The 23,117-nt window shown below is 39.9% G+C and overlaps 1 protein-coding gene across 1 annotated transcript; it reads right to left on the bottom strand.

Moving 5' to 3' along the window:
• Window positions 1–771: 771 nt before the first annotated feature.
• On the bottom strand, window positions 772–23,097 carry POPDC3 (popeye domain containing 3). Its single transcript, XM_023205835.3, has 4 exons — window positions 22,916–23,097; window positions 3,906–4,647; window positions 2,195–2,303; window positions 772–1,247 (listed from the first exon to the last, which is right to left on the bottom strand). Exons 2-4 carry the CDS (start codon window positions 4,388–4,390, stop codon window positions 966–968), a joined length of 876 nt encoding a protein of 291 aa, XP_023061603.1. The 5' UTR covers window positions 4,391–4,647; window positions 22,916–23,097; the 3' UTR covers window positions 772–965.
• Window positions 23,098–23,117: the final 20 nt, after the last annotated feature.

Here is a 23,117-nt window from a genome sequence, read left to right as displayed (position 1 = left end):
TGCCCAGGTCAGCACCTAGAGCCATAGAAGGTGCTCAATATACACTTGTTAAATATTTGATAAATGTATCAGAGAATATAGCCTGCATGTGATCTTCAGAAAACCAGTTTTCCAAAGGAAGGGATCAGATCTGCAACTAGGGTTCTTTCTTAAGCTTTTCTTCACAAAGCTGAAGCACTTGCTGTGAGGCAGACCCTTGTGTTTGTGTGATGGGCTCTGCAGTCCCTGTGAACCCTCGCTGCCCATTCACACTACTGAAAGCTCTTTCCACTGAACACCTGAAACTGAAACACCATGCAACATTTTTACTATTGGTTCAGGAGTACTCTTTTAGTAATAATCAGGCAGCTTTGTTTTCCACGAAATGCTTCTTTTTAAATGTTATTTTATTTTGTAGCAATAAAATAGGCTTCAGGATTCACATATTATCTCTTGCATTTATTCTACTTTTTAGTCATATCAAGTAACTGCACATTTAAAATAAATAATTGCTGCCCACCACAGTAATATATCTTCCTTTCACTGGAGGTTGTAGCAAAAAAGTGAATTCTGGAAATGCTTATGTGGACAGTAGCAACCCACCCTCAGGCTGAGAATACTTGCTGGCTGCTTCTTGAGAAGCAACCACTGAGTCTATAGGGCAAGACAATGCATTTGAGTAAATGTGAGAAAAGAATTGAGAATGTGGAATTTCATTCTCCCAGGTTTGATGCAGAAAAGGGCAAACTGCCCATAGTCATCTACCCCCTCCTCAATTATAACAATAAGAAATACAAGAAACATTTGTAAAATTTATTTACAATGCAGTTGTTGAAAGGAATAAAACACTTAGCAATGGTATCTCACTCCTGAATTTGATTTATAAAAATATTAGGGAGCTCTTTTTTTTTTGTATTTTCCTATTTCATTTGGGGAATGATGAAGAGAGAGTCTTTTTTTATACTTATACATTTCAGACTTTGATGTCATTTATCACAGTATCGTCTGGAATTCCGAAAATGTTGTGTCAGGGGTGATCTGCGTATTTCTGGACTTGACATTTGATAGAAGTTGGGTAGCCGAATATCATAGTGATATCTTTTTCCTATATATACCCTGTCATTCAAGGCATAGAGTTTATCTGCAATGTCACTGCCAATTAGCACTGAAAACAAGCGGGAGATATAACGATGCTGAGCAAAGAGCAGATACAATTTCTTTCTCCTCCAAGACACATATCGACAATCAGTTTCTGCAGTGAGGGTTACCTAAAAAACACAAGACCACACATAAACAGATGTGGAAGCAAGAAAACTTCTGCCACATTTTTTCTACCCCAAATGTTTAATTTCACCTGCTGCCTTTTTAAGGTTGAAAAAGCCCACTGACCTACAATATATTGCAAAAATCGAAACTATAAAATTTGTTACTATATATATAATCTATAATATGAATAATCACAATGCTCTAGCCATCTTCAATCTATCTGTTTTTCTAAGTCCCAGTATCTATATTTCTTTCATTGAAGGGAGAACTACTTGATATTTTTTTAAAAAGTTGGCTAATGTTACAGAAATATTTCCAAGTCAATTCTGAAGACTGCGGACATTTAACCCTAATGCAGTTTCTGCAGTAGAAAATAGAATGTATATACCTAATTTGCATACATATTTGAGTTTGCTGTATACACACATATATTTATAAGAAAATTGTGTAACAAAATAAATGAAACCTGCTGAAATGATTATCTTTCAAAACTGCCAGACGTGGCAGCAGAGTAATGATAGTAAGTTTAGCATTCTGTTGCTGGAAAACAAGTGAAATCCACTGGCATTTTAAATTTAAAAAATCATTTATTTTTTAATAAGTGCAGTTTTTGTTCTTGATGTTTTCTAGACTGTCGTATTAGCAGTGTTTAGTCAAATCTCAATTATATTTTAATTCCTAAATATGCAGTTATGCAAAGTATAGCTTAAAGTATTGATCACAGCCTCCTTTCTGTCATATGTAGCACCTGCTGTTCTCATCACTGGACCTATAAAGTGGCATTAATCATCAGGAGTCCAACAGAATTGGGAAGTCATGTATGCTGCAAAGTACATTCCAAAGTCTTAAAATATTCTTGTCTTATCCACTGTTCTGTTTGGTTACTTATTATTAAACAAACATCTGTTTGAAAGAGGGAGTGCTAACTGTGTGGTCTGGTATCCCTTACCTGAAAAATGCCTTCCTCTGTGGGTCTCAGTGAATCCCACTCAGGAGAATCCAGGAACTGAAGGGGGAAAATGTAATGCAGAAATTCGCCATCAACTGTCACTCTGATCCTATCAAAACACAAGAACAACATTTATAAGGGAAAGAGAAGGACAGCACATAACTGGGGAGGGGTGGGGGGTAGAGGAAGTGTATTTCAGATCCCTGATGACTCTTTTGCCCTTTACGATTTTGAAAGGCAAATATTAAATTCATACATTATAATAAGTGACATAATATCCTGTAAGATTCATGTTCTCATGTTCCTTATACAGTCAGGATTCTGGAATATTGAGTGAAATTCAGAAAATGCATCAAGTTGTACATTTATGATATATATCTATTTATGCATGCATATTATGCTTCAATAAAACGTTTTAATGGACTCTGTCAGATTTTAGATTAAGTAGGGAAACATTTAAGAGCACAGAGGAGTTCTGCAAGTACCCCTGTCAACCAAATTTTTATTTATTTATTTTTTGAGACGGAGTCTCACTCTGTTGCCCAGTGTGGAGTGCAGTGGCATGATCTCGGCTCCCTGGAACCTCCTCCTCCCAGGTTGAAGCGATTCTCATGCCTCAGCCTCCCAAGTAGCTGGGATTACAAGCGTGCACCACGATGTCCAGCTAAGTTTTTTGTATTTTTAGTAGAGATGGGGTTTCACCATGTTGGCCAGGCTGGTCTTGAACTCCTGACCTCAAGTGATCCACTAGCCTTGGCCTCCCAAAGTGCTGGGATTACAGGCATGAGCCACCATGCTTGGCCTGTAAGCCAAATTTTTAACTTTTTGAAAACCATGAGTAATCCCACTATTGTTTCCTCTCCCAAACTTTGTTTTCAAAGTTTATTTTATTTTTGAGATAGAGTCTCATTCTGTTGCTTAGGCTGGAGTGTAGTGGCATGATCTCAGCTCACTGCAACCTCCACCTCCCACCCAGGCTCAAGCAATTATCCTGCCTCACCCTCCCGAGTAGCTGGGACTACAGACACATGCCACCATGCCTGGATAATTTTGTTTTTGTATTTATAGTAGAGATGGGAGTTTCACAATGTTGGCCAGGCTGGTCTTGAACTGCTGACCTCAGGTGATTATCCTGCCTCGGCCTCCCAAAGTGCTAGGATTATAGGTGTGAGCCACGACACCTGGCCTATTTTCAAAGTTTAGATTTCTATGTATGTGCCTGAAGTGTTCCCCCAGCCTGCTTCTCATGGGCAATTGCTAGAATGTACTGAAGAAAAAAAGATAATAATAAAATTTAAATGTTCTCTGTTACTTAAAAGAATGCCCTATCAGAGAGTCTTTAAAATACTTTGCACGCCAATATAAGTATTCTATTAATTCAAGCTGACATCATCCTCTTCTTGACTTTCAGTAATTATCTAGGAAACAAATATCATATCCAGATAAACAAATTCATACTTTAATTTTAAGATTCATGTAATTTGATTTCTAAGATGAAATATTAAGGCTCTTGATTATTTTCTGCTTCAAGTAAATAATGCCATATACTCTAAATGGCTACGTCTGTGACTCATGTATCAAAGACTTCCTCAAGCCTCAGGGTGCTAAATGCCACCAAGGACTATGCAATACTGAGATGGAAAAATATAGTGAAAAGAAATACAAACAACTAATACTTGAGGAAAGACATGCAAACACCAAAGGTACAAACCTTCCTGAAACAAGCAAGGAGAGTTTATCAATGGAAGTTTTCCCCTGCATGGCATAACAGTGTTCCTTTTCCAAAGTAACCACTTCAGAGCTCAAAGCAATCGTTCTGAAGACAGGCAAAGAGATCCCCAGGGGCTGGAAAAGGGAGCTGTACAGCACTTGGAATTCTCGGGCAAAGGTTATGCTGCGAACTTGATATGCAATATGAACAAATTGCATGAAGCAGATGACAAAGAGTACAAAATTCCAGGAAAATATGTCGGCTGCACAGACATCTACCCAAGCCCAGACAGCAGAACAGAGAAAACCCAACCCCAGCAAACTGAAGACATAAAGGAGCCCAAAGAATCCACTGCCACCCATGAAACCTACTACAAACAAAATACTGGCAAGATGATAAATGGCTCCTTCGGCCTCTTGCTTCCAGGTTGTGCAGACTGGGTGTTCATCTATTAGGTTCTTCCATAAACTTGAATTTCTTTCCATGGCTATATTACTGCCTGCTTCACTTTTCAGTTGACTTTAGATGACACTGAAACAGGTAACTAAGTCCTTTGGTTTTCTTTCCATCATGGGAGTTTTGCTCAGTCTTCACAAAACCAGAGAAAACTTGGACACTGGAGTTGGTGCTGATTAAAGGCTTCGTGTGTATGGATCTTGAAAGACTAAGAATCCCATGCTCGCTTCTTTAAGTTCATCTGGGCTCCTGATTTGGATCCAGTCCGCAAATATTTTGCTATTTTCTATGCAAGAGAAAAAAAGATAAAGGATCTAATTAAACAAAAAGGAGAATTGTGAAGTATATTTAATGATCAGCAGAGCAAGCTGACCTCCTATTTTCTATGAAGTTAGAGTATTTTAAGCACAAGTGCTGTTGGGTGTTAAATTTCTATGGTCTAAAAAGTATATTTATTAAAATTAGCTACGTATTTTTCAAGGTAGCTAAGTGCTCTATATTAATCTCGTCTCTATGGGAGTGATTCAGTATACCTCAGAATCACCTGGGACAGTGACTAAAAATGTGGGCCGGGCGAGGTGGCGTGTGCCTGGAATCCTATCCCTTTGGGAGGCTGAGGCGGGTGGATCACTTGAGTCCGGAAGTTTGAGACCAGCCTGGCCAACATGGCGAAACCCTGTCTCTACTAAAAATACAAAAATTACCCGGGCGTGGTGGCGTGCGCCTGGGATCCCAGCTACTCAAGATGCTGAGGCACAAGAATCACTTGGACTTGGGAGACAGAGGCTTCAGTGAGCCGAGATCGCACCACTGCACTTCAGCCTAGGTGAAAGAGTAAGACTCTGTATTAAAAATATATATATATATTTACACACACACACACACACGTATATGTGTGTACATATGTGTGTGTCTGTATATGTGTGTGTATATATATATATATAAAATTGCAGATTCATGGACTGCTTCCAGATACATGAATCAGCATCATTGCAGGCGGGACCCAGATGTTTGTATTTTAAGCTCCCCATGTGATTCTGATGTGTTAATCCATGGTTCTTCATGGCCCACCCTTTGAGGGATACTATCTGATAATAGGTTATTCACCACTTACACATGAATTTGAGGCTTACAGAGGTCAGGTAATTTATCCCAGACCACACAGTGGTCACTGGCAGAGCAGAACTTTGGTGCTCATGCCCATGTGCTGGGTCCAATCATGTGGCCTCTCATGAAAGATTTTTAAATTTGGCATGATAAGGAACCCTACTGTATCAATAAACGTAAGAAACATAATTAGAAGTCACATTCTAAGGGCATTAATTGACTATGAAAATGTTTAATAAATTACATTGAAATTATTTGAGAAACGTAAATGTAGTACTACTTTGTTGTATTAGTAGTTATTTCAGGTTAAAGTTTGCATCATATGACTAAATAAATATTAATATTCCTGTTACGTATTTATTTACCAGATGGTCAAAAATATTACCAGCTCTGTCCCTCTGCACATATATTCTCTAGCCTTTCAGCCATATGGTGGAAATGCTAATATGTAATCTGAGTCAGGAGAGCATTAGCCATGATGACAGAGCTACAGGATATATGTATCATTTGCCACCCGGTTTCCTAACAATAAATGATTTCAGTGTAAAGCATTCATGACATTGATTTTTTTAAAACCATGGTAACATTCAAAAGCCTTGAACTTGTGTGCTATATTTAGTGTTTTATTTTTGAAATAGATTATTTCCAGCACACCTGTTAATAAACTATCAGATATCACAGATCTTGCCCCATCGGGGAAAAAATACACAGAGGTGAAAATGACTTAGCTGGAGTAAAAAAAAATGGAACAGTGTAATCACCAACAGAAGTAGAAACGGAAATAAAGGAGCTGTTGTTGAAGTTCCTGATTTTTCATCTTAGTGATTCTTTTCTCAGTAAGTAATGACTTTAAGAACACTGCCAGGTGAATCATTTAAAAAAAAAAGAAAAAAAAACTTAGACTTACAACTTATAGTCATATTGTTGTTTTTACTTGTTTTCAATTACATTTCAAACATCCTGCATATCCCTAATTATTCTCCCCACCAATCAATCTATGAGATGATGGTGATGAAATTCAAGACAGGCCAGCATCCTGAACATGTTCAGTTTCTCCTCTTCTAAACAAAGCACAAAATTCTATTCTATTGGATATGACAACAAAGAAAAATTATTTTAAAAATACAATGAGTAGTGAGAATTGCAAAATACCAGGCTGCAAATGTCAGTCTCCCTGCTGTTTCAAAACTAGGGCATTTTAAATCAATCAATTCTTCAGGATACCAAACACACCCACGAAAGCCAGTATTAAAAAGATTTGCTAGTGGAGCTCTGAACTTTGGTTTGAACTTCCTTAAAAATTTATATCCCTCAGCGAAATGTTAAATGATGCTAATAGAGAAAGGCCATGTAAAACGTTCGTGGCAATTCAGAAGGGAACTTTTGGGAACCCTGTCTCCTTAAAAATCTTGATTTGTAGGATATATTGGGGCTCCTACATTCCAGAGTCATGACCCATTATAATTATAAGGGGAACTGTGCTTCCACCTTTTCTAATCTACTTCGTTTCATTCAGCTGTTACCAACCCATCTTTTTATCCTTGATACTGTACCACTCAATGCAGCGTGCTGACTTGCCTGGATTAAATTACTCCACACCCAGCCCTTCTCCACTTGGTGTGTTTTTATTTGGTCACCAAAACAGATAAGCTTTATTAGAAGTGGAAGAACTGACAGGGGCAGGTGATGAGCAGGAGTGTCCTTCTGACGTGTGCCAGCAGCACTATATGAATGTTCAACATGATTCATCAACCAGCTGTCTGCCTTAAAGGCCTGTAGGCCTGAGGTCATGTTTTGCGTAAATAAATGCTCACATGCCAAAGTGGCACAATGGATTTCTTTCCTAAGCACTAAAGTTGATCTTCACTGCAAAAGAAGTTAGCACACTGAGCTACAAATGATGAAGACAAACTCAAGTGAAAATAAACACAGTTGTTCCAAGCTCATCTGTTTTTTTTTCTCTTTAAATTGTTAAGATTATGAGTTATACAGGAATAGGAAATGTAAATGAAGATACAAGGATGCTCAATGACATGCAATGTAAACCTGCTGGCAAATTAGCTACAAACTGCATTTATTGCAATAGAACTTATGCATTTATTATCTCATTGCATCACACTCAGTGCCACGAGGGAGGCAGAATCTAAATCATTACGCCCAGCTTACAAACGAGAAAAGAAGGGCACAGATTGTTTGAGTCTCTGGCTTCAGGTAAAAGAGGTGGTGACATGGAGCTCCAGTTCCCCTCCGCCCCTCTTTAGACCCTCTCCAACATTCAGTGCCAACTCTCAAGACTGTGAATCAAATATTAATGTTTTGGGGAACCTAACAGGGATATTCTTCCAGGGCTGCTTTGCCAAGAAAATAAAAATCCTAACCATAGATATTTCAGACTTACCCTAATATGTTCTTGTACTGTTCAGTTTGTAACTCTTAGAATATTGCTGGGGACACAGAGAGCTGCTCATGAATAATTTGCTGTATTATTCAATATTGACTGGTTTCCTCTCCTAGACTGAAATTCTAAAGGGCAGCAGGGGCAAAGACAAATGCTTTTGTATTTCTGAGCCCTAGCACTCCATAAGTTTGGCTTAATACATTGGTATAGAAGTGCAAGCACTCTGCCTTCTCCCTTCTCATGCTATCCAATGTAACAGATGTTGTAACATCTTCTGTCATCTGTGGGCACAGAATTGGGGAGATCCAAATGTCCAAGATGTTTAAGTGCAAGAACACAGAGGAGCTGGGGCATCACTTTTTCAAAATGCCTGGCACAACCCCAAATGCATAAGGGAATCCTTTTGTCTGTTCACAACCTTGAACTCCTTAAGAACAGTTTACTGCTTTGATTAAAAACAACAACTGGGGCAGTCAGTGGTATTGAGTGAGTTTTGGTTGCTAGGCAACCCACAAACTCAACATTCCATCAATATTCTACTCATTAATTGGGATCAGCTCTCAACTTTGGCATGTGTTCCCTAAGCTAAATTCTCATTTCTTAAGCTGTTTTTTTTGACTTGTCCTTGAGGTGGTACATTTACCCAGCAACTATGTGCCAGGCATATTTTTAAAATTATCTCATTTAACAACCCCAGGAGGAAAGTACTATTATCTCCATTTTACAGATAAGAAAATTTAAATTCAAAGAAAAAATAAGTTGTTCAAGGTCACACATTGCTTATAATGGAACTAAGATTGCACCCAGGTCTGCCTGATTCCAAAGCTCATAGTCTATACCACATCATTTTGCTTCCACTACAAAAAGATTTAGAAAATGTAGCTTTAGCCTCCTCTCTGCCACATGGGTGAGCTCCGGCATGTTTATTCATCAGTAAAGCAGAGGAAATATCATCCTATTCTATCTACCTAAAGAGTACTGGAGGTTGAAACAAAAATCTATATTAAATATGATTTGCAAATTTGAAAACAATATAGAAATAGCATCACTATACTTGTTGGTTTTGTGTTACAGAGTTGGGCCATTAGGAGAGTATGGTTTTGTTGGTGGTGGTTTTTTTTTTTTTTTTTTTGAGATGGAGTCTCGTTCTGTCACCCAGGCTGGAGTGCAGTGGTGCAATCTCGGCTCACTACAACCTCCGCCTCCCGGGTTCAAGTGATTCTCCTGCCTCAGCCTCCTAAGTAGCTGGGATTACAGGCATGCGCCACCACCCCAGCTAATTTTTGTATTTTTAGTAGAGACGGGGTTTCACCATGTTGGCCAGGCTGGTCATGAACTCAACCTCAAGTGATCCGCCCGCCTCGGCCTCCCAAAGTGTTGGGATTGCAGGCATGAGCCACTGCGCCTGGCCGAGAGTATAGTTTTCAAAAACCTTCTTTCCCCCAGATGATTACAACTGAAGACAGAAATACTGATGAGTCACTTTTGGCTGCTATCAATCTTTAAATTATAAATTCTAAACTTACTCATTTCTGCAGGGGTGATCTCTGTGTTATTCTCCCCTATCTTGTGTGTTCTGACTTCCTACTGGTGGTAGATACAGACCAGTAGCCATGCTACTCCTGAGTCTTCCTTGTCTAGTGGTCAAAGAGCCTGTTTCTGGGAAGCCATCATCAATCTTCTACCTCAATGTTTAGTGCTTCCTAAACTGCAAGGGTGTCCTCAGATCACCTGCATCAGAATCACCTGGGTAACCTGTTAAACATGCCCCTTCTCTGGCCCAACCCAAGAAAACTGAGCCAGACTCACTGCAGTAGGACCCAGGAAGATGAATTTCTAATAAGCTCTCAGTTGATTCTTCTGCACACTAAAGTTTGACAGGCATTGTTTTATGCTATTCCTGAATGACGTCTGAATTACCCTTGCCAAACATGTTTGTAGGACTTCAGCTTTGTCCATTTTTGCCTGACAGCTGGCTGTCCTTCCATGCTGATTACTCAACATCATGTGCTTCCGTCCTGTTTTCTGTTGGTGGGATGTAGTGCTGGTGTTAGCTCACCATTCTCTTATCTAGTCTATCCAGCTTGATTACTACTCAAGAGAAGGGTTCTAGTCTTAGCTGTATCCCTAGATAGCTATGTGATTTTTTTTTTTTTTTTTTTTTTTTTTTTGAGATGGAGTCTCGCTCTGCCACCCAGGCTGGAGTGCAGTGGTCAGATCTCAGCTCACTGCAAGCTCCGCCTCCCGGGTTTACGCCATTCTCCTGCCTCAGCCTCCCGAGTAGCTGGGACTACAGGCGCCCGCCACCTCGCCCGGCTAGTGTTTTGTATTTTTTTTTAGTAGAGACGGGGTTTCACCGTGTTAGCCAGGATGGTCTCCATCTCCTGACCTCGTGATCCGCTCGCCTCAGCCTCCCAAAGCTATGTGATTTTAATCTCCTTAGACCGGTTTCTTCATTGGTAAAATGAAAGAATTGGACATCATAAGAGCTCTAAAACGACATGACTCCATATCATGTGGAGTAGAAGATGATTCCAAACATAGGTCAAAATATAGAGCCGAGTGGCAGAACTGCAGGTCTTAACACCAGATGTTTGGGGCCCAGCTCCAGAGACTGTTACTTAACTGGCCTGTTTGTCGGCGGGCCACTGAATTTTTTCACAAACTTCCCAGGGATTTTGATGTTCAACCAGGGTTAAGAACTGTTGAACAAATCTAAGAGATAGGAAGGAGGTGACAGGTGGGGGCGGGGGAGGGAAAAGAGACACCAGAACATTCCACATAATAAAGGATCTGGATTTTCATCCTTGTTTTTAAGGAGCTGGAAAGGTACATTTTCTCTTCATGTGTTCTCACTTCCATCCTTTGCCCTGGTGAAAAGATGTTTTCCTTCCGTACACTCATCAGTCCAAGAGGGATGAAGCCTCGTGGACATTTTGCAGCAGCCTTTCCTGACCATGGTAGCTTGAAGTGCATCTTGTAAGCTGAGTTTTTAATGGCCTTTTTATCTGTCTACATAGCCTCCATCATAGATTGTGTCATATTGACCATTATGTATTTTTCCTTTTTAAAGCATCACAATTTTTAAATTTTTTTCAGTTGGGTTACATATTCAAGCATTAAAAAAATGAGCTTAGGTGGGGTGTGTGTGTGTGTGTGTGTGTGTGTAGAATAACAGCTTTATTGATCATTGTGTGTGTGTGTGTGTGTGTATATATATATATATTTAAATATATTTGAAATATTCCTCTGTCTAGCACAAAGTGGTCTTTAGTAAACATTTATTGACTGATAAAGACGAGTGCACAAGTAGAAAAACCGTATTTGAAATAAGCTTGGGAATAAGGGTTAGTAAGTCAGAAAGCTCCTGAATCAACAGTTTAGTTGTTGAATTAAAAAAAAAAAAAAAAAAAAAGGAAGCATGTATTAGACTATGAAGAAGAAGTGAAAGGATCTATTGAGACAGAGGAACAAAGAAGGGTTGAAGACATTTTGGAGTTATGCAAGATCTTGAAGTTAGGGAATAAGTCAGAGGAAAAAGGAACTTAGTTTTAGCCATGTTTAATCTGATTCTCTGAGTCTAGCAGAATTTACAGCAGAGGATAAAGGGAGAGAGAGTTAGCAGTTACTATCACACATCACACAGGTCAATGCTAAATAAAAGCTGGGGTTGTTAAGGTTATTGAAAAAGAGCATAGGGAGAAATGAAAGTCTTCACAATAGATTGTGAAGACTGTACAAAAGTAAAGAATGGGCTGGGTGCGGTGGCTCACGCCTGTAATCCCAGCACTTTGGGAGGCTGAGGAGGATGGATCACTTGAGGCCACTACTAAAAATACAAAAATTAGCCAGGTGTGATGGTGGGCGCCTATAATCCCAGCTACTTGGGAGGCTGAGGCAGGAGAATTGCTTGAACCTGGGAGGCAGAGGTTGCAATAAGCTGCAGAGCGAGACTCAGCCTCAAAAAAAAAGTAAAGAATAAGTCATTAATGTTTATATTGATTACATATTGAAATGATAGTTTTAGAAATAGTGAGTTAAGTAAAACCTATTATTAAAGCTGTCTTCACTTGTTCTTACTTTAAAAAAAAAGTTGCTTATGTGACTTACATTATATTTCTATTGGACAATGCTGGTCTAGAGTCTCTCAAGTAACAGAAGAAATGAGAAGACTTGGCATGATGCTATGCAAACATTGCATATGTATAATGCATAAGTGTATAAATGTGGAAGAATTATCCAAGCTTCAGAACAGAGTGTTGACAGAAATATAAGTGGTATTGGTTACAATATTCATATGCTGCCATCAGTCAGATGTTACCCAAAGCATAGATGTCACCATCTGGTTTCTGCCTACAGGGGTGGCCAACCCCAGTATAGCACTTGGCTCCTTTATCCTACCAAGGGAAGTATCACTTTTTTCCTTTTGCCTGAGGAGAGTTCCCCCTTCCCAAGCAATTATATTACATGGTTTAATTTTCTCATTTCATCTTCTGATGTGGATTCCAGAGTATCCATGCCAGCCTTTGCTTTCACACAATACTTGGAGACTCTTCATGTACCACCAGTCTCTTAGGCTGGAGCAGTCTCTTAGGCCTTTGATCCTCCTTATCAATGAGATCTTGGAGTCTCCTTGAGACTTGAGGAAATCAAAGAACATGCAGACAGGCTACACTGGATATTTTTCTGTTCTCATGTCTCAGCTAACATCACATTTATCTCTATCCATGATTTATCTCTCATTTTATCACACCCTGTGGCAGGCAGAATTCTAAGATGCTCTCAACATTCCTGCCCTCCTGGTATATATGCCCTGTGTCATTCCCTCTCCTTGAGTGTGGACAGAACCTGTGAATGGAATGGGATAGATGCTCCCTTGATTAGGTAACATTATATGGCAAATGGTGGTGGAATAGTCACTTTCATGATTATGTTAAGTTATATAGGACTCCATCATAGGACTGGAGAGAGATTGGATGTCAGAGTGATGGATGTACTCCTACTGGAAGAAGGCGAAGATCCATATGTGAACTGCCTGTGGGGTTTACAAGGAAAGGAACAGCAGGCAGCCTCTATGAGCTTGAAGAAATCCCAGCCAACAGTTAGCAAGATAACTGGGACTTTAGTACTACAACCACAAGGAACTGTATTCTATGAACCATCTGAGAAGCTTGGAAGAGGACCCTAAACTCCAAAGAAGAAGCTCAGAGTGTCTGACAGCTTGATTGCAGGCTTGGGAGGTCCTGAGCAGAAGATCCAGCTCAACAGTGCCTGGACTCCCAACCCACAAAAACTGATAACAAATGTTTATTGTTTTAAGATGTTACGTTTGTAGTCATTTTTTATACAGCAACAGAAAACTGAACACACACATAAACAGTTATAAGTACTCACTGTATATGAGGCTTTTCATTAATCTAAAAAATCTATATTTTACAATGGAATTAGAATATAGATCTGTGAAGCTGAAGACACTCAATCCTTGCTAGATTTAAATCAGGAAAATCAGGTGAGAATCGTTCCTTGATAGAACCTGGAAAACAAGACCCTGTGAGAGACCCTGGGAATTACATTAAGTTCACTGTGGTTCCCAGTGTCACTGAAGAGGTTTTCCTTTCATACAGTCAGGTAGTCACCATACCATTAAGCATTTGAACACATGGGCAACTTCCACAATAGTTATGACATTCATATACCAATCTCCAAAATTCCTGGAATACCATGGTTTTTCATGGTTGATCGGTCAGTTCTTTGTAACACTGAGCCCTAAAGATAGGCCAAATACTTAACTGTTTCACATATATTCAGAGATTGACACTCAAAATACAGCCCAGAGAAACTCAAAATAATTAACTCTGTATTTCTTCAAATTGTGTGACGCCACCAAGGCCAGATGACTTCAGCATTGGGAAGGCAATATCCAGCTCTCATCTTCTTGATCCTCATGTGCTACTACTAGCATCTAGCATTTACTGAGCAGGTAGTTTTATTGTCCAGTTTTTAAAGATGAGAAAATTGAGGTATTAGGAAAGTTAAGTTGGTTGCCTAAGGAAACGCGAATGATAGAGCCCAGATTCACTCCCAGGCAGGCACATGCCACTGTCTGCTCTCTTCACCACCAAAATATCCTGCTACATGTATAATTTCAACAAATATCTGGATTTACTGGAACAAAACAAATCAACAACATTCTTATTTTCTTTCTTCAGTTTAGATTCAATAATTTAAACGTCTTTTTAAGAAACTACAGTTTTTTGAGGCTCAGAGGGCTAGGAGGGTATGTCCTACAAGTTGAGTCACTCAGCCCTATAGTTGCAAAAATCCTTAATTTGAAGAAGCATCAGTAAATCTCTACTTCTCAAGCTTGCCATTAGACTGTTTTAAATAATTGACAGACTCTGCTCAAGTTCTTCTGACTTCTCCATATCCTGGAAATGGTTAAAGGCATAAGCAGGAAGCCACTCCCTTTTGATGAGCTGCTATGACATCATGCAGTAAGTTTACTAAAGAGAGATTCCTGATGAAAGATGCAACAGAAACTAGATACATTAAGCAGTCGTTTCTTTATATGAATCAGTGGTAGACACCTGTGCTTTCCTGTACTCCAAGTGACCTATATGCAGAAAATGAACTCACTTTTTCTATGTTTAGATCAAGTTCTCAAGTTCCTTCCTGGCAAACAGCCCTAACAAGATCATGTATGATAGCTAATTAGCCATAATCTCTGCCTTTTCTTTTTTTTTTTTTTTTCTGGCTAAATAACCAGGTGGACTCTTTTAGTAGAGAGAATGCCAGATGTAGGTATCACCCTTATTTTCTCAACAGCATGACACTTAATAGCACTCCTACGCTACTTTAATCAACTAGAGTCAATTCTACTGTAACCCAACAATGTATGATTCTGAACAGTCACTGCACTATACTAAACTGTGCAGTAACAACCACAGGGCTCACAAGAAAATGGGGTTAGGGATATAACACTTTAAATCTTCATCAGTGGCACATTCTTTAAAAGAAAGGAATTTAAAAAAACAATAGCACAGTTATATCTATCTATCTATCTATCTATCTATCTATCTATCTATCTATCTATGTTAAATGGTTTAAAATATACAAATATGGCACTTGATCTTAAAAAAAAGAAGGCCAAAATTTTGCTAGGGAAGTGGTATGGGAATGGTTGCAATTTGTGAGTTACAGTGAAGTGGTGGAAGAAGGAATAAAAAACTGCACTCTTTCTCAGCCCTTAAATCCTAGAATGAGCATGTTTTTACATAGGAAAGTTCACAAGTGTGAAAGGACAGCAAAGTGTAAATTTTCAGAATAATACAGGGCAAACCAAGAGAGCTGGTGGATGTTTGAGAAGTATGTGTTTGCATTTTGCATTTTGTGTATCCCTACATAGCTTAGGTCAGCTAGTTGCAATTTAATGCATTCACTCAGTGTTTCTTCTGGGTAAAACATGCATAAGCAAACACGAAAGTTGTATTATGCCCAAATCGTTCCCTAATATATGTCAATTTTGTTGGAATAATGCTTACTTTCAAAACATGCATTATAACATAATTAACTGTATCATTAGCTCTCAAATGGCCATAAAAATATTGTCAATTAATATATGCAATAATTTAGGGCCAGGTATAGTGGCTCCTGCCTATAATCCCAGCACTTTGGGAGGCCGAGGTGGGAGGAGTGCTTGAGCACAGGAGTTTAAGACCAGCCTGAGCAACAAAGTGAGACCCCAGCTCTACAAAAAATAAAAAAAATTTGGTGGGCATGGTGGCATGCACTTGTATTCCCAGCTACTCAGGAGGCTGAGGCAGGCGAACCACTTAAGCCCAGGAGGTCAAGGTTGCAGAGAGCTGTGATCACACCACTGCACTCCAGCCTGGGTGACAGAGAAAGACCCTGTCTCAAATAATAATAATAATTATTATTATTCATTAAAATCCTGTCCTCATGGAGCCTGCATTTTAGTGAAATCTAAATGTTAACACTATTTAAGTTGTCTTCAAAACTGAGGTCTATTTTAAATATTACTAAAAATACACTTTATCTACAAATAAACTACCTAACACTTATTTTATTTATTTTACTAAATTAGAGATGGAGTCTCCCTGTGTTGCCCAACCTGGTCTTAAACTCCCAGACTCAAGTAATCCTCCCACCTTGGCCTCCCAAAGTGCTGGGATTACAGGCGTGAGCCACTGTGCCCAGCCATTAAAACTCATTTAAAGTCAGTTGTTGCATACTAAATTTTAAATAAATGCTACATTTTAAAGCAGTCTAAAGTCTTAATGAGATTAGAATCATTATCTTAAATTTCCTTTCATATCTGACCAAGTATTGTTCAAGGACGGTCCACTAGTTGGTGGGTTTCCATGCATTACCAAGATTTAATATAAACTTGAAAATGAATACAAACAACAGAAAATAAGCTGAGATTCCACAAAATGAATTCCAAACAGAATGTTTTAAAGTGCTTCTGTTTTTCTCTTTTTCTCATGGAGGTTAAATTTCCTTTTATAACAGAGGGGAAAAGGTACTATCTATCCTTCATGCATTGTGACTTCCAGAACAATTATAATGTAAAATGTGTATGGAACTTGAATTCTAACACCACCCCTCCTCCATCTTGAATGGAGGAATAAGTAATAACTACCAGCATCTTTTGAGTAGCAACCCTGTGTCAGAACCTGCGTGGACTACTACATGTATATTATTTCATAGCTCCAAAAATACTGGGGGGGGGCAGGAGGGGGGGGTAGTTGTTTTCCTATTTTTCAAGCAAGAAAACCTCTTTAAGAAAGACTTGGCCAAGTTAGAATCCAAATATCCTCATACCTAACCTGCTTCTGTTTATACCATGCTACACTTTCATTTATAAATCAGTTACATTTTAATCATTTAGACAAGTACGGCGAATGAAGAAAACAGAGGAGAAATTAAAACAAGATAATATAATCATTATGGAGAACAAAGATGAGACAGTGTAAGAATAATTGGTGTCTTTGAAGTAGAGAATTACAAAATGGGAAAGAAAAAGCATTTATAATGGGGGAAAAAAAAACCCTGAAATGAAGAACAGATTATTCCAATAGAAAGGATAGAAACGGAAGGAATGCACCAGGTTTCATGAAAAATTGATATAGAGCTTAACAATGATATAGCCTGAATTATTACACTTCAGGATTAGAAAGGATACTGTAGGACTCCAGGCAGAAAAAGCAAATCAATTGCAAGGAAAAAAATTTTTTTTAGATGGAGTTTCCCTCTTTGCCCCAGGCTGGAGTGCAATGGCACAATCTCGGCTCACTGCAGCCTCCACCTCTGGGGTTCAAGTGATTCACCTGCCTCACCCTCGCAAGTAACTGGGATTAAAGGTGCATGATACCACATCCGGCTAATTTTCTGTATTTTGAGTAGAGATGGGGTTTTACAATGTTGGCCAGCCTGGTCTTAAACTCCTGACCTCAAGTGATCTGCCCGCCTTGGCCTCCCAAATTGCTGGAATTACAGGCGTGAGCCACTGGACCCAGCCAGAAATTTTGAAACCAACCTTAGACTTCTCTATAGCCACATTAGATGCTAGCAGTGAATGGAGCAAGGGCTATATAATCCGGAGGTAAGGAAACTGGCTCAAAAATGGTATAGCCAGCCAAATGGTCATTCAAGTACATTCAGTGCTCCCCAATGTACAATGAACTCATGGTAAGTTGCAAATATCATAAGCTGAAAACACATGTTGGACTTACAATATTTTCAATTTATGTTGATGATGTGTTTACTTGGGTGTAACCACACCAAAAGTTGAGCATACTGAATGTGTATTGTCTCTGCGCCGTTATAAAGTTGAAAAATGGTTAAGTCAAACCATTGTGAGTCGGGGACTGTCTGGAAAGAAACATGGACATTTCAAACATAAAAAGACACAGGAAATAAGCCCTTCTTGGAAACAAACACATTGACAAAATCTAGCCAATCAAAGGATGAATCAAAAGTTGATACTTGAGATGCCATGGTAAAAGAACCAGTGATTCATCATGATTTCATTTAGTTATAAAAATGAGAGTAAATTATATCTGAAATGGCCAGGCGTGGTGTCTCACACCTGTAATCCCAGCACTTTGGGAGGCCGAGGCGGGTGGATCACAAGATCAGGAGTTCGAGACCAGCCTGACCAACATGGTAAAACCTGTCTCTACTAAAAATACAAAAATTAGCTGGGCATGGTGGTACATGCCTGTAATCCCAGCTACTAAGGAGGCTGAGGCAGAAGAATCGCTTGAACCTGGGAGGCTGAGGTTGCAGCGAGCCAACATCACACCTCTGCACTCTAGCCTGGGCAACAAAGCAAGACTCCATCTCAAAAAAAAAAAAAAAAATTGTATCAGAAATGAAGTTTACAAAACCCAATGCAAATGTTATAGATCCTCACAATATAAACATAGTTTTAAAATTGGGGCTGGGTATAGTGGCTTATGCCTGTAATCCCAGCACTTTGGGAGGCTAAGGTGGGAGGATGCCTTGAGCCTAGGAGTTTGAGATCAGCCTGGGTAACATAGTGAGACCCTAACTCTACCCCCGCCCCCCCAAAAAAAAGCTGGGTGTGGTGGTGCATGCTTGTCATCCCAGCTACATGGGAGGCTGAGGTGGAAGGACTGCTTGAGCCTGGGAGGCTGAGGTTGCAGTGAGCTTGATCATACCACTACACTCCAGCCTGGGTGACAGAGTGTGACCCTGTCTCCAAAATTTAAAAAAATAATAAAAAATAGGCCAGGTGCAGTGGCTTATGCCTGTAATCCCAGCACTTTGGGAGGACAAGGTGGGAGGATCACCTGAGGTCAGGAGTTTGAGACTAGGTTGGGCAATATGGTGAAACCCCATCTCTACTAAAAGTACAAAAATTAGCTGGGTGGCATGGTGCATGCCTGTAATCCCAGCTACTCGGGAGGCTGAGGCAGGGGAATCGCTTGAACCCAGGAGGCAGAGGTTGCAGTGGGCTGAGATCGCACCACTGCACTCCAGCCTGGGGTGACAGAGCGAGACTGTCTCAATAAATAAATAATAAACAAATAATAAAAATTGGGATATGAGTAGAAGTGAAACTATAGGTAATATAAAAGTGCCCAGTGCTCCATACTTTATAATAAGGAGCCTCTGTCTAAATTAATGTATGCTTTAAAAATCTTGATCTCAAGATGTATTCAGAATCTTTTCTCTTAGTTTGGAAGACTTGTTTAGAACCTGTTATCTCTCAGGATGAAGGAATACTGATGTCAAATTCAGCAATTCCTTCACTTTCACTACAGTTTCTTCTGTTAAAAATATAATTTTTTTATTTTAAAAAGCATATATAGTATCATCCTGTTAAAACTTTAGATAAATTTAACAGTTTACCTGAACAACGAACAACTCACAAATCAGGCAGAACTCAGAACCAGAAGAGGTTCACAGAGCTCTATCCAGCAGCATGAGCTACAGTTTTTATAAACTGATCACAGAAGTAAAAAACCAAAATCACTTGATTGGCTACAGCTCTGCATCTGCTTTATTTGGGCGTGGTGTGATGAACTGGCTGCCTATGATTGGCTGAAACCTGGCTATTACAAAAAATATACTCTTGAGTTAGATTTGTTTGTTTATGTACAAAGTTAGTTTTTCACATAGGAACTCAAAGTAGGGAGAAAGCCTCGGGCCAAAGGCATCCTGCTTATTTAACAATTCTATTTTTTATAAAAGCATTTCTTTTTAATCGATTGACTTTTTTTTTTTTTTTTTTTTTAAGACAGAGCTTTGCTCTGTCACCTAGGCTGGAGTGCAGTGGTGTGACCTTGGCTCACTGTAACCTCCACCTCCCAGGTTCGAATGATTCTCCTGCCTCAGCCTCCCAAGTAGCTGGGACTACAGGCGCACGCAACCACGCCTGGCTAATTTTTGTATTTTTAGTAGAGACAAGGTTTCACGTTGTCCAGGCTGGTCTCAAACTCCTGACCTCAGGTGATCCGCCCACCTCAGCCTCCCAAAGTGCTGGGATTACAGGCGTAAGCCACCAAGCCTGGCCAATATATCCTATTTGTATAAAAATAGAAAGACATATGCAATGATTTTCACTTCATGTTAAAGATGAATATGTCTTGATGGTGGTATAGAAACTATTTTTACCTTTTTAAAAATAGCTGCATTATTTGTATTATAATTATTTTGGGAAACAATATGGTGACTGTATATCAATGTAAAAAAATTTTAAATATAAAAACTTCAAAAAATCCATGAACCCAACAAACAGAATTAACAAACATCAACACTGTCATATTTTCTTTAGATTGTTTCATAATAAAGAAAAATTCCACACAAAAATTTGAAGACTGCCATGGATTGTTCTCCAGGACCAGTCGCTGCCCATCTACTCCCTATATAGTACATAATTTATATTTCTTTATATTTAAATATTCACTAATTTAAAAATACAATGTAAAATGAAACAAAATATAAAATGAAATTCTGGACTAGAAATAACTCAAAGTGTTGGGTTTTTTCAGATTCGCACTTAAATTTTTTTTCTGATAAATAATTTTGAACACACACAAAAATAGAGAAAATAGTATACAATAAATTCCCATATACTTGTTACCCAGACTCAACAATTATCAAGATTTTGCCACATAGAATTTTTGAAATTAAAAGCAAAAGCTGTTATCTACAATTCAGCTGCAACTTGTTCAGCTAGGAAACAAACACCTTCCAAGAAAGACAGGAAGAACCAAGATTAGCTGTGCTCTTTTCTCTGTGCAGGTACTAGTTCCTACAAACACAGATCCATTTAGGAGTCACAGCAACTCTGAAACCTACATATTATTGTCAGCATTGTTCAGAGTGGAAAATGAAGCTCAGAGGGATGGAGATTCTTCTATAAGCATAGCCAGCTGCTTGTCCTTCCAATAGTACTACCCCACAACCCCTTCCTTCATGACCCCATCCTAGCCAATTTCAGTGTGCCAGAGTCACTGGAGGTTATTACTCTGGTGAAGAACACAAAATAAGAAAGTATTGCTGTAAGTCTGTGTGAATTACTCCCTGGATTTTCTGGTTTGGAGGCGGACCCTGCATTTTTACAGGTAATTTCAGTCAGGAACTTTTGGTTTATTTATTTAATTTAGAAAACACATAATATAATTTTACCTGTAAGATTTTTTCTTATAACCACTTAGATAAAAGGGAGAGATATTTTCTCTCTTCCTTTAAAACAATCTAATCAGTGATTCAATATACTCTTCTGTTAATTGGAGGGAAATTCATTCTCTCGAGAGCTCATAATCCCAGCTGACCAGTGACCATAATTACCAAATGTGATCTCAACTGCAGTTTATAGACTTTCAGATCTATCATGGATATTTCCAAAGCAGTTTTGAAATCTCTTGCCTGCCATGTTGCTTATGTGTTACGCTCACATACTGTAGCAAATGCTTCATGACATTCTTAATCTTTCCTGGAGACTGTTTCAAAATAAGCAGGCATCAGTGCTCTAGTGTGTCAACCCTATCTACTGTGTCAATCCTATCTAGTGTGTCAGTCTTGTGGTGAAAAGTATGGGATTTTTGTTTCCCATGACACATTTTTATTTAGTAGCATAGAATGTAACCATTTAGAGGCAGAGGATGCACCATGATTCAGCTATTTTGAGGGACTGATATGATTAAAGATACTCAACTATCAAATATTTCCCATTTAAATGTATAAAATTTTGAGGACAGAGAATATCCTAGATTTCAATTAACATTTGTATCCCAAACTCCTGAAGACACACACACATACACACCCACAATTTTTCAGGACAGGAAAGAACCTAAGAGATATCTGGAATCTGGGATCAGCCAGAGCTCTTCAATTCGCAAATATGGAAACTGAGATCCAATTTTTTGTTTATATTTTCTGTCTCACGTAGTTCTTGTTTGGCTTTCTATTGTCACAAAAAACAATGCCAAGTTATTGTACTCTCACAAGAGGATATTTTCACGCAACAGTCTGTAGAATTAAAAACAACAAGAAAAAATAGCCACCTTAGTATGAACAGGCAACAATAATTTTTTAAGGCTGCTATAAAACTCAATTGCAGTTTGTAGGCTTGCAAATTCAAAATATCTAACTACCGGTATTAGAGTGAAAAGTCAGGAAGCAACGAAGTTTAGTAAATCAAATTGCGTTCAAAAGGGGGCTTCTAATTCTACTTTTCCATTTATTATTTACAAACAGAATTTTTCACTTTCTGCAAATGTCTTCTGACTAAATTTTTGGCACTGCCCCTTACTGTATTTTGATTGTGTCTTTCATCTTTGCCTAAAATACAGACCATCAAAACTATACCATTGTAACCGACATGGTGATAAGACAACTTAGTAACTGGCAAATTTCTTTTTTGGCAGGGGATCCCCAAATAGAGAAAACAGGTCAGCGCGACCTTTGATGAGGCAGCTTTTTCGTACCCCCAACTCTGTGACAACACTGTGAGAGCACTGACACCAGTCAGGCCCTTTGCTTACAGACAGGGGAAAGGAAACTCCCGGCGGTGGCATGACTTCCCCAGGAAACCCAAGACTGACAAGGGCCCCTAGGAACGGCTTTTCTTCCTTGCAAACCTGGCCTGTTTATTTGGACTCCAGGGTGCCTGGGGCCAGAGTAGGACCTGCGGGAGAAGATCTGGGAGGAATATTCGCCCAGAAGCCTCTAGGGCAGACGACTCGCGTTCTCCAGGGGTCGGCGCGGATAGGAACCGCAGCAGAGGACCCCCCTAGACTTCCGAGCTGCGAGCCGCTGCGCAGACGGGACCCCAGACCCCAGACCCCAGACCCTAGGGCGCGGAGTTGACAGGAGCCAGGAAGGGAGCGGCGCGGGCAGCGCGGGAACGCGAGCAGCGAGACGCAAGCGCTCGCAGGGGTCGCCCGCCCAGCAGAAGTCGCGCCCGCTAAGTTGCCCCAAGCGGCCGCGAGGTGCGAGGGTGCGGACAGCTCGGAAGGCGGCGGCCGCAGCGCCCCCGGGCTCACCTTCTTACCTTTCCTTCCCGGCCCTGCGTGGAGCTCCAGCCCGGCGCCCGCAGAAGTTTACCGGCGGAGCGCCCTGGACGCGGATGGCCCGCGCGGACGCCCTCAGCACCCGCTTCGCGAGTGCCTCGCCGCCCACCCCGCGGCGCCGGGCGCAGCGTGACCGCAGCGGGCTCCGGGGCGGCGCGGCGGCGCGGACGGGGGCCGGGCACG

This window comes from Piliocolobus tephrosceles, chromosome 5, assembly GCF_002776525.5.
Source record: "Piliocolobus tephrosceles isolate RC106 chromosome 5, ASM277652v3, whole genome shotgun sequence".
Classification (NCBI taxonomy): domain Eukaryota; kingdom Metazoa; phylum Chordata; class Mammalia; order Primates; family Cercopithecidae; genus Piliocolobus; species Piliocolobus tephrosceles.
This window is presented reverse-complemented; position numbering and strand designations above follow the sequence as displayed.

Coding starts and splice junctions, on each gene's coding strand:
- POPDC3 (XM_023205835.3), bottom strand. CDS start 4,390: ATGGAAAGAAATTCAAGTTTATGGAAGAACCTAATAGATGAACACCCA. Junction 2,304..3,905: donor TCCTTGCTTGTTTCAGGAAG/GTTTGTACCTTT, acceptor GTGTTTTGATAG/GATCAGAGTGACAGTTGATG. Junction 1,248..2,194: donor CAGAGGAAGGCATTTTTCAG/GTAAGGGATACC, acceptor TGTGTTTTTTAG/GTAACCCTCACTGCAGAAAC.